Consider the following 14,571-nt stretch of genomic DNA (forward strand, 5'->3'; position numbering starts at 1 on the left):
GTAATACAAACAAAATCAGGCGAATCTGGCCCAAAATATCGGGGTTATGGGCCATGGGCCTTATGGCCCAATCACTTCAAACTAGTCCGTACTTCATTTCAATTTTCTTTGTTGACTAAACACTTCTTGATCTATAACAGCTACTTCCTCCTAGATTTGGCCTTGTGTATTTTAGTTCACTGCTCTGAATCACTTTGCACCTGCTTGAATACACCTAACAAATGTGTTGATTTTAAATAAAAGTTCAAATCACTGTTTCTGATATTGATTATTGCTTGAAATTTTTAATGGTAAGGGCGTGTATTAAGCAGTGCCCATTATAGGTTTAACCTTCAGGTTGATTTGTTGCCTATCCTCAAATAAAAAGGAATTAAAGCTATGCATAAGTCCTGGAAAAATGTGGTCGAAAAGGTGATAATTTATGCGACTACAGCTTTGACCCATCATTCTAAATAGGGGTGTACAAAGGAAACCGACAAACCGCACCAATCCGATAATCCGAGTCAAACCGAGAAAAAAATCCGATTATGGTTTGGTTTGATTTGGTTTGGTGTTGGAAAAAAAAACGACCATAATTGGTTTGGTTTGGTTTTAACCAAAGAAAGTCAAACCGAAACCAAACCAACCCGACATTACATATATAGAAGTTTTAGATATATTTAATATATAAATATTCTTATTGTGATGTAATTTATAAATATTTCTTAAAAGATTTCATAATTTTATCTTTTAAGGTATTATTTCAAGGTTGGACTTAGAACTTTTAAATGTTCCAATAAGTTTTATAGCCATTAATATTAGTAAATTAAATAATACTAACAAAAGCCCAAACCAAAATCAAATCAATACTAATGCTAACAAAAGACATTCAATTCAATAATAGGAACGAGAATATATTGAATATCTATTTTTTGTTTTGCAATAATTTTGGATAAAAATGCATAAGCTTTCCTTAGTGTTTAGTCATGTAATTAATACTCCCTTATTAGTCTACTTATTTTAACATGACTTAGTACTTTTAGATTATGTTTATTTTTATTATGGCTTTTTAATTAGCAATATTTATATTATATAATTTTATTGTTTTTATTGTTGAATATTTTAGGATAATGTCATGACACATCTCATATTTTATGTTATTTTCTTGGAAAATACTTTATAGAGTTGCATCTTACTAGGATTAAAGAAATATTTTGAGCACAAGTTATATGTTTTGTTCTACGAAAATTTTACCGGAAAAAAACCGGAAAACCCCCGAATAAACTAAAAATCCGAGAAAAACCGAGATTAAAAAACCCGAATTTTATTTGTTTGGTTTGGTCTTTAGATTTAGTAACCCGACACAATTGGTTTGATTTGGTAATTATAAAATCTGAACCAACCCGACCCATGTACACCCCTAATTCTAAAGTTGATGCCAATTATTTCAACTCGTTCTTCACTTAAATCCGAGAAAACATTTTTAGTGGAAAATATTTTCCTTCGTATTAAACACAGCCGTGATGTTTTATTTCCTACATATATTAGTAATTCCACAAGATTTTATAAACCGAAAAATCCCATATATAAATCAGAGTATCATTTCTTATCTATATCAGATAATACACTAAAATAATGTACAGCCTACATGATAAAAACATTTGAGTTACAATGTGGTAAGATATTTTGTCTAGAGCTAGATCTAATGTACGGTCCATATGATATACACACACATTTTAAATGTGGACTCTAACAAGTGATTGGCATGTCAATTTCATTCTGAAATTTTGCTGTGTTACCAGAAAAGAGTAAAGATTATCTCTAGTAAATGATAATATGCAAGAAATTAACTCCTCACTATGCATAATACGGTAAGCAATTATATCCCTTCAGTCTTCACATGGAAGCAAATATGCTATTACTAAATACAAAATATACACAGAATATTCCGTGAAATATTACCAATTTACTCATTGTTATTATTAAATGAAAGAGAATAATCCTGTAAGGAGAATAATTCGTTTGTTTAACTAAAAAGTAAGAAAGCTAATCGTTGTGGTGGTCAACAATCTCAGCAAAGATCATGAGATAAGAGTATATTCTCGCCACCTTTCTTTTCAAATTTCTTTGTTTATAGTCATTAGGTTCTCCAAAATTATGTGACTACTTCATTTGCTCCACTGATATGGTTGGTTTACTTAACGATTGATTTGGGGGGTTATAAAGATTATGTATGCAGAAAGTTCAAAAAAATTTAAAGAAGACAGTAGTAGTAAAAACAAAAAGATGTTAACTTTCTTAATGGTAATTCGTGGCCTGAAAATTAAGATTTGGATTCGATCTGAGCAGCCAATACTGGAGAGTGAAAGATTCACTTTTCAAAAATAAAGTACATACTAATGTAATGAGAGGAATATATGTAGAGGTGTAAGAAATTATTCATTACGCTAATAACTAACATATGGAATTCGTCTTATAGTTGAATTTCACAACCAAACAAAAAAAAAAAATTATATCCCCTTTGTCTCACCAAACGACAAATATGCTGCCACGTCATAGAAGCAGTAGATGTTAAAATCACTTGACAGAAAACAGAGACGCCTTTTATCAATCCACGTTTCGTATTTGGTCCTAATCGTTATCGTGCCGCTAAATGTTAATCGGTCACGAAGAAAATGCGTAACTACATGTCACTCTAGCACTCCGTTTTTCAGTATTATAAATTAGAACCGTCGTCTTGTGTCTAGGTTGTTCAATTGGAATCTTCACTCTACCAGTAATCACTCTCTGTCTCAATCTGGTAACACTTCCCTTTCTCTCTCAGATCTCTATACATTTTTTCTTCAACTTTAGGGTTTTTTATGCTCTTCATTTCTTTATCGCACTGTGAATCCTTTCATATTTAGAGATTACTTGAAAACTACTATATAAAGGTTGATTTTTTGTTTTATTGTTGCTAATTTTTCATTAATGCTATACAAAATTGTAGCAAATAAATAAGTGTTGATTTAGCATATGAATGTTGTAAATTAAGCTTGAAAATGGTAGTTTTGCTATGCGGTGTCAGATGATATTGTTTCAAGTGAGGAAAGACAGAGATGAAAGGAGGAATTTTAAATTTTTGGGTGAAACTGGGTAAAAAGAGATAATAGTGTTGATGGAGCTGAGCAGAAGTTATTATAGTTTGTCCTTTCTTGTTTGTGATATTATCAACTTTTTGATATTTTACAAAATGAACTCAAATCCCAGTGGAGGCAAAAAAACACTAGGTCATTTCTCACGTCGGCCTAAGCCTTGATGGGCAGAGTTCTGTATTAGTGGGAGTAGCAGGTAGCCAGCCAGTGGAATAGTCCAGGTGCGCGCAAGCTGGCGGGACACTACCGTCATAACTCAAATATCGATTAACTTGAACATATGACTTTATCGACAAAAAATTGTTCAAACGAGGGTGGGTGGGATTTCCCACTTCTAAAATTAAGGCTTTTGTGTAATGTATGGACTGTGTGATTGAGTTCTTGTATGATTTATGTTTTTGTTATGTGTCTTGAGGTTCATTGAAGTATCTGTTATTGTCATTGAAGTAGAACATGGCGGAAGTTAGTGCACCAGCTGTCCCAAGTAATGAGTTACTGGAGTGGCCAAAGAAAGATAAGCGCAGGATCTTGCATGCCGTGTATCGCGTCGGTGACCTTGACCGTACCATCAAGTATGTGGTTCAACATAATGAGATCCTTTACAAAATGTTGATCTTGTTTTTGTGATCAGATAATAGTGGAATCTTTTTCTTCTTCTTTTGTTCTAGGTTTTACACAGAATGTTTTGGAATGAAATTGTTGAGGAAGAGAGATATCCCAGAGGAGAAATACTCCAATGCTTTTCTTGGTTTTGGCCCTGAAGAGTCTCAGTTTGTGGTGGAGTTGACATATAGTAAGTTAAAAGCTTTTGTATGTCTGCTTACATTTGGATTCTTAATTCTAGATATAGCCCCTGTCTAGTTCATAAAAGAAAAATAGGGAGGTTGGCCATCTCTATGGTCTTCACCATGTGATAAGCTTCTAAAGGCCGTGAGCTTTGAGATTTAGTCTCTCGTCTTAAAACTCCTTCCCTGAAGATCACAGGGATTGTTCTTGCTTTGTTATCTGAGTTTTCTTTCTTCTCTTTCTTGGGGACTGTTAGAGGATAAAGTATGAGACTTAGCTTACAGTTCCTCCAATAGGGAGCCTCTTGGAGAAGGGGATGCCAGGAGAAGACTTGATTTACTGAACCAAAGGTGCATTATTTGGTTAAGGAGCATAGATTTTAAATAGTTTACTGATTATCCCACATCAATAATTGAACTGTATACTGTACCTTGAAGTATAATTTTCAAATCTGACATAGCTAGCATTACACAGATTATGGAGTTGATAAGTACGACATTGGAACTGGCTTTGGGCATTTTGCTATTGCGACACCAGATGTAAGTGCTTTTTTTTTTTTAGCAAAATTATGTGGCACCAATCTTTTCTTCTAAATTTGCTATCTTTACTTCTTTTCTTAAGGTTTACAAACTAGTTGAGGAGATAAAGGCCAAGGGTGGTACTGTCACAAGGGAGCCTGGTCCTGTCAAGGGTGGATCTACTGTTATTGCTTTTGTCAAAGATCCTGATGGCTACCTCTTCGAAATCCTCCAGCGAGCGTCTACTCCTGAACCACTTTGCCAAGTGATGCTTCGTGTGGGTGATCTTGAGCGCTCTATCAAATTCTATGAAAAGGTGACCTTTTCTTACTTATATTTGCTCTTTATGGATATTCTCGTGTATATCCTGGATTTTCCAAATGCAAACTTATACAGAAATTTCCAGCTGAACTGTGAAGAAAAAGAGAATGCTTGCCATTTTTGTGGACATATCCATTTATCTCAATTCTAGTTTATATGATACATTAAAGGCAATACTATAAAAAAAATTTGATCCCATGGCCAAACTGTGAAATGTGAATAGCATTGGGTTAGACATGTTCGGCGGATAAATCTTTACTTTTCTTTAAGCTTAAACAATGTGGGCCTAAATTGGTTGAAGATATACCCACTATGACAAATTCAGAAAGAAGATAATTGCATTGTGTTTGTATTTGTTGCTCAAGATATATAGTTCAGGTTGGGCTAAGAAGTACTCAATGTCAACATTTTGTTATAATTATGTATGTTTATCTACAAGTGTAGCGTGCAATTTGTGGTAATTTGACAGAGTTTCTCTTTGAATGTAGGCACTTGGGATGCAACTGGTGAAGAAAGTTGACAGACCAGACCAGAAGGCATGTTTGATTTTTCTCTTGCCAGCCTTGGAGCTCAGATTACATATACAGTATTCCTGACACTTATCTTTTATGCTTGTGCAGTATTCCATTGCTATGATGGGATATGCTCCAGAGCACGAGACGGTTGTACTTGAGCTGACATACAACTATGGTGTGACCGAGTACACAAAAGGAAATGCTTATGCACAGGTTGATCTACTAGTGTGCATGTTTGTTTCATAAACTTACCTAGAATTGAATCCTCATTCTAGCTCTTCTCCCCCTTTTTGATTATGTTGTTAAAGAGCAGCAATACTTGTTGAAGGAATGATCTTTCAAATTCTTTTTGGGCTCTCCAATTGTTTGCGGGATAAACCATGTTTTCTGGCCAAACATGAGTTTCTGAAAGCATTTTATTCTCTTGGTAGAAATTCCACCTGGAACAGTTTTTGGTATCACCATGGTCAATGGTTAACCATGAACTTCACTACAAACATCTTATAGGCTGAAAACTCATGTGATTTTGTTCCAGGTTGCAATAAGCACTGATGATGTTTACAAAAGTGCTGAGGTTGTCAACCTTGTTACCCAAGAGCTCGGAGGAAAGATAACTAGACAGCCAGGACCAATTCCTGGACTCAACACTAAGATTACTTCTTTTCTGGATCCAGATGGCTGGAAAACAGTAAGTGTCTGGTTATCATACGTGTATCATCACTGCGCTTTTGCAAGGCATCTTAATGTGATATGAGGCTCATTACTGTGTCCTTGCCTTTGATGTGTTTATGTGTAGGTGCTGGTTGATAATCAGGATTTTCTGAAGGAGCTAGAATCGTCAAAGTAACTGGTCAAGAAGATGCTTGGTTGTATTTTACTAGATATAAATAAATTGTCAGCTGTGGTAGTTATCTTCACATGCAGATGGTTTAGCACCGTAATCAACTATGTTTAAGGACTTTTCTGAGACATTCTCGTGTGTTACAATACAAATATGACATCTTTGCCTTATTATGAGTATGTTGTAGACTTCCTCCCCTCGAATTTCTCTAATGAATGAAATCATCCCATCAGCAAGTACGTATAGTTTCTGATATACCCACAGGCAGGGGCTGATGTATCGTGACTACTGCAAGAGCAGATAACTGCAACACCTTAACATTTAGCAGTGATAACAATAAATGTTACTGTATTCTGATTCAATGGGTTTTTACCTTTCCAACACATGGTAACACAATTGCAAAACCCCTTTACGTTTAGCAGCTTCCGTTCATCTTTCCGTTAGCAACTAGGTCTGTTATAACACTAGCTTCAGACCTAGAACACTGATCAGCAAAGCAAGGTGGCTGTGGTGGGATAATTTTACAGTCCTACTGGGCAGTTTGATAGAATTAAGTTTCTGAATAATTATTAGTTGAGATCAACGGAAAACTTTGAATATTGTTAAGACATAATATGGGTGTTTGATAAACATAAGGATTGAAGTTAAAAAGATGTATAAAACACAACTGCACTGGAATCTCGTATCTCGGTACATTTAGCAAGTGCATCCTTTTCCTCAGCAGAGGGGGAAGTTCCAAATAAACAATCATTTTTATTTTTTGGAACTTTGAATCACTAGGACCAACAATTTGATCATTGGACAAAAGCTATAGGTCTACCTGAGATTTGCAGACAGCTAACCTAGAAATATAGGGGGTGGGTGGGAACTGAACCAACAAATCTTTCAAAATGCATATGAAAGGAATCTGAGAGCACAGGGCGGGCACAACTATGGGAATGGTAGTTCCCACCAGATAATACACATACAACATTTTGAAGTCGGGAAACTCCTTTGCAAGTTTTTTTTTTTTTTTAAAATCAAAAGTCCGTCATCGCGATGGAGGAGTTAGGCAGATTAAACTCCTTTTCAAGTTGAATCTTCCAATGTAACATACTTTTGGAAGGTAAGCAATTATAGAGCTGTGTCCATGGGATAGCAGCCAAGAACTCGAATGAATCTCGCAAATTCCTGTATAGAAGAAATGTTAACAAAATTTAGAAATGTGGTGTTCAGATCCTGCAAGCATGGCATACCCAAATATACAGCTGCAAAGAGAGGAAAAAAGAGTATAAAATAGAAGGAAAGACAACAACATTATGCCTCAATCTGAAGCGAGTTTGGGATTGGCTAGATGTATTCTGCATTGTCCATTATAATAAGCCCATCGTAGTTGAAAAATATATCTATTTGTACGTGTATATATCTCTGTGTGTGTGTATATGTCTGTATGCATGTATGTGTGTATCTATGTTTACACACGCATATATAAGTTTCTCTGACACAAGAAGGAACAGAAGGAGATAACCAAAGAAAAAGCACATGATGTTCTTAGTTCTGTTGCCCAAAACTCTACCCACAAGCAAGGCAAGAAAGCAACATTTTTCTTGGATTTTCAGACATAAACATAATGATATTGATTTTACTATATTAAGTGCAGTTTGAGGATCAAGTGATGAGCAGGTGGCACAAGACAGCAATTTCAACAGCAACAAGAGAACACATGTAGATGGTAATAGAGCCACCTTAGCAGCTTGTCTACTGTCTGAGGGGTCATATAAGAGACAGATGTACTGACCTGAAGATGACCAAGAGCATACTGAGCACGTGGTTCTGCCATCGATGCTTCAAAGTCAATGTAAAAGAGGTAGTCAAAGTACCTGCCATCAATTTTTAGTCACTTTCTCACACTCCACGACAAGACACGTATGCCTAGTTAAAACGTACCCTAGCCATGAGAAGAGAATGAAGCAACATGTGCAAGTATGTAATTGTAAAGGATCATCCTGGCATTTGATCCTTCAGTCAGAAAAGTTAAAAGGACCGGAGCTGTTGGATGTTACTCAATCATGCTGTGACTTAACAAACACATTTATGGTTTGGAAATGTGGGGAAGGAAAAGAGGATAATCAACGGAAGGGAGTATTACCAAATAAATATATGGTTTGAAAAGGAAGTCATGAGGAACTAGAAAAAGTCACATTCTTGGCTGCAGAAATCCTCCTTAACTTTTGCTTCTTCCATGAAAATTAAATAAGGAAGAACACAAATTCTAAACTTCCAATTCCACCCTTCTCTTCCCCGGCAAAATGAAAAGGATAAACAAATACAGCCATCTGAATGACTCCTGCGATTCCATTTTTTTTTCAAGGCACTTGAACTATTTCTTTTTCTTTCGTTTTTTGGTTTCTGGATAAGCTTCAGGCACTTGAACTGTTTATGAAGCAGTATATCTAACAATGTACCTTTAACAATTTGACCACCAGAAAATTAGAAGCAAGTACATCATGTATCAAGGAGCGCTATAGTGGCATATTAAACATATACCAGAGGCAAGGACTAAGTTTACTTGCTTGAAGATTCATCTTTCCTCCAAATTTTGCTGCTTTACGTACATGCTTCACTACTCCGCAACTTGAAAAGGGGTTATGGGGCATGGAGTGGGACAAGGTCACAATAAGGAATTTATTGTGGGAGGGAGACGACTGGTCAAATGCAACCTTAAAACATCTCGGCTTTTTTTCTTCTTTCCAAAATTGCAATTGAAAAAAGATGATTTTTACGAAACCATTATTCCCTTTAGGAAGAAATTAGCAAAAGTCGTGGGTGTAAATCCAAAATCTCAAGAGAACTATTATATCAATCAATCAACTACACTCAATCCCAAACGTCGGCTATATGAACCCTTTATAACAATTCAACTCTATTCACAAATTTAATAAAAAAGGATTCATCATAGTAATCTATTTTTACACTGGCTTTTAGCCCACCGTTACCCTCCTCTATTTGGGTTTGCGATTAGCTATAGTTTGCGAAACTCATGTACTGGGTGTTCAAGCTTACATTTCTCAAAATTCTAACTGAATCGAGATAACAAATTATATTAATGGAAGCCAAGAATTATAATTGGAAGATATCCAAAGTGGGAAAGATAAATCAAACAGAGCAGACATGGCTTCAGTCAGTTACTATTCCTAGTGCTTAGCGCAATAAACAGTTTTATTACTCACTTGGCACTTCCTTTATTGGAGTCATCTACTACCCTTAATGGGCGCTTCTTTTGAGGCCGGCTCTCAATCTGTATGAATGCAACAAAAACATATCTCAGAGCCTTTAACCAGAGAAGGGAACTACAGAAGCATTTCCAAGGAAATACCTTCGTTAAATTGATCTCTCGCAGAGCAAAAACCGCTAAGGCCTTGAATAGTACTCCAGGCCCTTCTTCCAGAGTGAAGACAATGCTAGTCTAGATGTTGGGGAATGTAAAAGGGAATATCAATTATTTGCATAAACAAATAAGTTGGATGAATAAGAAATATGATATTACCTTATATGGCCTATCAGTTCCTGGAATTATGGGCTCCCTTGCTAGTATCAGAAATCTAGTGATATTATCTTGATCATCCTGGTTAATGGGCCATTCAAATAACACATATTACTGAAGTTTTACAGCAGACTACAGCAAATATATCTGACATGTAGCTTTGCAGTTTTTAGCTGCATCTGCTTAGTCAAGAGGGTAGAATAATTTGCATGTAATTGTGATAAAGATGCTAAAAACAGACAAAAGATTTAAACAATTAAACATCTTCTACTGTCGAGAACGAGTAGGCCACGGACTGCCTTGATAACTATGTTCTTATATACAGGCATATAAATGTTGTTGAACCCATACAGGTGTATGTATCCGACACTGGTGCGGATCTAGAGACCTGATTCGTCATCACATGAATATTAGGATTCGGAGGTGCTTGTCGGCACATTTTTTTGTTGAAAAATTACTACTTAATATTGTCAGTCAACTGATGTAATTTGACTCGACTTCTATTTAATTAAGTTAAATGACCAATGATTATTGTGTAATTATGACTTGACTTTCTATTTTTAATTAATTATCCAGAGTTTACTAGTTACTATTCAACTTCATCGACTGGTGCTGGGATATGACTTGAATATTTGGAGAAATCGACATGGGTGTGGTGGTTCATAGAGCAAGAGATGAAGCTCAAATGTTTCAAATACAGCCACGAGGTTTGAACTCAAACCTAGAAGCATTACTATCTGCAACAAAAATGCGTATATTGATGCTGAGCGTTGACAAGGAAGAATTATCCTTGAATAACCTCGCCACACCCCAAAACACCATCTTTGTAGTTTAACTATTTTGATGCTGGCCATTTACCATACTCCTAATTTATCTGGAGTTGTGCCCAAACACCAATGGAGATGAAATGTTTTAGCAGACAAGGTTCACAACCAGAACTCCCTCTGAACGTTCATTCCTTCTTTTCCCAGATTACCAAAATGAAACAGATGCATCCTCATTTTGATGTGCATGCAAACTTCTTATAGGAAATGTATTTCTTGCTCGTTACATGATCTGTTTCTTCTCTAATCAATTCGGTCCATATTGCTAGCTTTTACTCCTTAAGTTTCTTATGGTTCCATGTGAAGATAGAGACAAGAATTGAAGGGCTAATAAGAAGTGTTCAAACTATATCTTCTGTAAACAACATTATTTACAATACTTCTTAGAGAGTAGCTCGTTGCACGAAGCATCCCGCGTTCACGCAGGGTCCGGGAAGGGCCGCACCCAATGGGATGTGATGTAGGCAGCCTACCCTGATGCAAGCATGAGTGGCTGATTCCACAGCTCGAACCCATGACCTATAGGTCAGACGGAGACAACTTTACCGTTGCTCCAAGGCTCCCCTTCATAGGGATAACTACAGTGAGGAAAAAAGAAAGATCAATTACGAGCAATATCCTGTCTCACACTTTTAGAGTAACGTATAACTTTACCAAAATGAACCACTTAGCAAGTAGGTTTACATCATTTAACAAAGGAAATAACTTCCTCTGACCCTTCTGGCAATTTGAGATAAAAGATGAAAGGGAAATATCAATCCCCATGGCGGATTCCACACATAAATCAAGCAAAAAGATGGGTGCAATTAACAAGAACTATAAATAAAAAAACTTGTAAAATTTTCAGTCTTCTTTTTCTGTAGGAAACCTCTAAACCCTCCAGGAATTGGTGATTCATGAACCAGGAAAACATCCCATGCTCCAGTAAATCTAAACCCTTAAGTCTTAACATTCTGGAGTTGTGTCACATCATTGAAGGTCAGCCAAAATCCTCAAGAGAGTTATTGGTCGATATGCAGTCTAAGCAGATGCTATTATTTTATGGACATATAAACACACTGGATATTCATATATTCAAGTCATGAGGTGCCCACACCGGCAGCGAATGTGGCTCAAGACCTAAATTACTAAAAAGAATATCAAATGCAATTTCAAAAGACACAAAGATGACATGCAGTAAAGAGTAAATACAGAAGGAAAACCTCAGAAATGCAAAATCCTTACCTGAATTCTTTCTGCAAGAATGCTGAGCCCATAAATCTCTGCAGCTCGAGCACTTGCAACTGCTCCAGTATCTCTCGTCCCTTCAGATGCCACAATCTGTCCAGGTGTCAAATAATGTGGAAACACAAACCGCAGAGAATGAGTGAGAATTGAAGGTGTACCTGAGCAGCACTGGCAGTATCATCACCATTGACCCTTGTAACACCTAAATTATTTAACATAATGTTGCATTGTTCAAGTGCCTGAAAGCAATTACTGGTTGTATTAACATTTACTAAATAAAAATGGAAGCAGACATTCAATGTGCGAAACTAAAGGAAGTTGCTGTTTTCTTATATAAAAAAAAAGAACTTGGGTCTAACTTAACCCCAAAAGCTAATCCAATATTTCTATATCTTCCCACAATTAACGAGGAGAAAAAAGAGATTCTTCTGAATATAAATGAAACAATTACCTGAGGGTGGCTCACGACGCGCTTTAGTTCCTCTTTCCTGACTCCTGGCAACCCCAAAAGGCAGTGGTTAACAACCAACTGCACTTCTCCCACAATATGCAGCCTATGCCGAAGGAGTAGATCGTAGTTACGGTGGATACTCCCACCAACTGAATTTTCAATTGGGAGTACCGCTTTGTCAACTAACCACAACTCAACTGCCTGAGAAATGAGAACTATTACTTTAAAGACAAACTGCGGGATCAAAATCACTTTGGTTGAATAACACAAATACCTTAAATGCAGCCTCAAACTGGTCACATGGGACAGTTTCACATTTCGGGTATGCTTTAAGTGCAGCTGCCTCACTATATGCACCTGGAATTCCCTACATTACACAAAGAGGATTAATTTATGAGAAATATCACTTAAGAATAAAATTAAAAAGTTAAGAGAATGGAGGCTTGCTGTCTACCTGATAGGCAACTCGCACCTTTGAACCATCACCCTGACCACAAGAAGGACCAGTGGCAGATAAGGGTTCTGAAATGAAAAAAAAAAATTGTGTCATTATTTAGACAAAAACGGAAGGAACTGAATAATCCCGTGAACACAAGAACTGAATTTAATAAAAAATTATTGCGTCGGAATTAGTATCCAAATGATTTTTTACATTTTCATCCATGATAAAGTGTACGTTGGATGTTCATTAGAGTAGAACCTTATAAAACGCATTAACCCATTATTGAAAGAGGTTATTGCCTGCATTTCAGTTGTAGCTACCATGATAATATGGAATAAATGAAATCTGAAAAGCCAACTATGGGAATGCACACACCGTCTACATCATGGTGAATGAATATGTACTACCAAACATTTTTTTTCTTGTTCACTGTCAACAGAGGCAACAAATTGAAGTCATACATTTGAGAAGAAATGTCAAATGCATGGTACAGGAACAAAACACAATAAGGACCCAAAAATGACACTAAGGTAACATGCTCTTTGACATAATAGGATCTGATAAGACAATGACATGGACTGAGAAAAGGTTCCAACTTTATGCAAAGATCAATCTTTTTCATCCAATTCTAAACACCTCATTTTTTTACCATTCTAAAAGAACCCCCCAAGTCTATTCTCATTCTATGACAATCCCACCAACTGCAGAACCCAAAAAAGTAATACTCCCCTCTAAAAAGACTTCATTTTTATTCTGAATTTGTCTCAAATCACTAAAGGCAAGAAATTCTGAATCACACAATACTAAATTACCCAACATTAAAATAATGAAAAAACTAACTTGGTAAAGATTGTAAATCCTTGTGAAATCTTTTGGAGTGAGTGATCTGTGTGTCTTCAGCAGCAGCAGGAGAAGTTAATGGCTCCTCATCTTCCACAGGAGTGATAGCTCTCTCACTCAACAAAACCAAACATTCCCATTTCCTAAAGGGCCTGAAATTCAAGAAATTTGACCCAGAAAGCCTAGACCCATAATCTGGAAAACCCAATTTCAAAGATTTAGGATAAGTACAACAATGCTGCTGATTGGTACAACAGGCCCAAATTGGCACAGTTTTCAAAGCCATGATGTTTCAGTGTAGTACCACTCCCAATGTGGTGAAAAATGAGCATACAAATTCAGACACATCAGACTAATGTGACACAAAGATAAGACACTGTCCTATGTTGTCTTATTTAGTTTCTTTATGAAATTTGTCTCAGTTAAGAATGGTCAAAATGAAAACTAATTCTTGGGAAACTGAGGAGAAAAAAATGTAGAAATGGTGGAGAGGTAGGTAAGAAGAATGTTGGCTACACGTTTCCAATGGTTGTAACAGAGTCTTGAAAAGGAGACGGCCTACATTGGAAAACCAGTTGAATGAAAAAACCTCTGCATTTACGCAGTCCTAAGATTAAAAGGAGCTCATATTTAATACATTGGTCAAAAACTTCTATACTAGTATCAGATTTCTTATAAATCAAATTAAGATAATTTGTTTTATAGTAAGGTACTTATTATTTAAAACAGTTTATACTATATGGATACTGATAAGATATATTTTTGTTCACACTTTACCAATTGGTTGATTATGAAAATATTCTACCACTAGAGCAACCTTTTGCCAGCGTCTGAGGTTTTCAATTTTAGTATGTATTTATTTACCAACATTTCTTAATTTAAAGCCATGTGGGGAACAAATAAAAGAAATGCAGAAAATACCAATAACAAACAAGATCAGTTGAATGCTACTCTTGCGTTAGAACACATTCAATCCATAATTTTCTTATTTTAAACTGCTGCCGTTAGGGTGTTAAATGGGCGGGTGGGTTAATTTCGGGCCGATCAAAACGGGTTAAGTCAATGATTGGACATGTCAAATGACCCGCCTAAAAGTTACTTGGGCTAAGATAAATTGGGTCAAGATGGGCTAAAATTTGGATCATAGCCCAACTCGCCAATTCTTATCCC

The 14,571-nt window shown here is 36.2% G+C and overlaps 2 protein-coding genes across 3 annotated transcripts; one reads left to right on the top strand and one right to left on the bottom strand.

Moving 5' to 3' along the window:
- The first annotated feature begins 2,478 nt into the window (after positions 1 to 2,478).
- Positions 2,479 to 6,264, top strand: LOC104211361 (lactoylglutathione lyase GLX1). 2 transcript variants are annotated; one of them, XM_009760403.2, is made up of 9 exons: positions 2,479 to 2,779; positions 3,564 to 3,685; positions 3,782 to 3,906; positions 4,374 to 4,438; positions 4,521 to 4,733; positions 5,227 to 5,274; positions 5,359 to 5,466; positions 5,789 to 5,941; positions 6,050 to 6,264. In XM_009760403.2, exons 2-9 carry the CDS (start codon positions 3,567 to 3,569, stop codon positions 6,098 to 6,100), a joined length of 882 nt encoding a protein of 293 aa, XP_009758705.1. In that variant the 5' UTR covers positions 2,479 to 2,779; positions 3,564 to 3,566; the 3' UTR covers positions 6,101 to 6,264. The 2 variants fall into 2 exon arrangements, with proteins under 2 accessions (XP_009758705.1, XP_009758706.1); XM_009760404.2 differs by having other exon boundaries at positions 2,482 to 2,779; positions 3,561 to 3,685.
- An 830-nt stretch (positions 6,265 to 7,094) lies between these two features.
- On the bottom strand, positions 7,095 to 14,004 carry LOC104211362 (arogenate dehydratase/prephenate dehydratase 1, chloroplastic). The gene is made up of 11 exons (XM_009760405.2): positions 13,402 to 14,004; positions 12,574 to 12,641; positions 12,394 to 12,486; positions 12,120 to 12,320; positions 11,827 to 11,907; positions 11,666 to 11,761; positions 9,621 to 9,698; positions 9,450 to 9,539; positions 9,304 to 9,371; positions 7,872 to 7,953; positions 7,095 to 7,264 (listed from the first exon to the last, which is right to left on the bottom strand). Exons 1-11 carry the CDS (start codon positions 13,685 to 13,687, stop codon positions 7,208 to 7,210), a joined length of 1,200 nt encoding a protein of 399 aa, XP_009758707.1. The 5' UTR covers positions 13,688 to 14,004; the 3' UTR covers positions 7,095 to 7,207.
- Between the last annotated feature and the right edge of the window lie 567 nt (positions 14,005 to 14,571).

This window comes from Nicotiana sylvestris, chromosome 2, assembly GCF_000393655.2.
Source record: "Nicotiana sylvestris chromosome 2, ASM39365v2, whole genome shotgun sequence".
NCBI classification, from domain to species: Eukaryota; Viridiplantae; Streptophyta; class Magnoliopsida; order Solanales; family Solanaceae; genus Nicotiana; species Nicotiana sylvestris.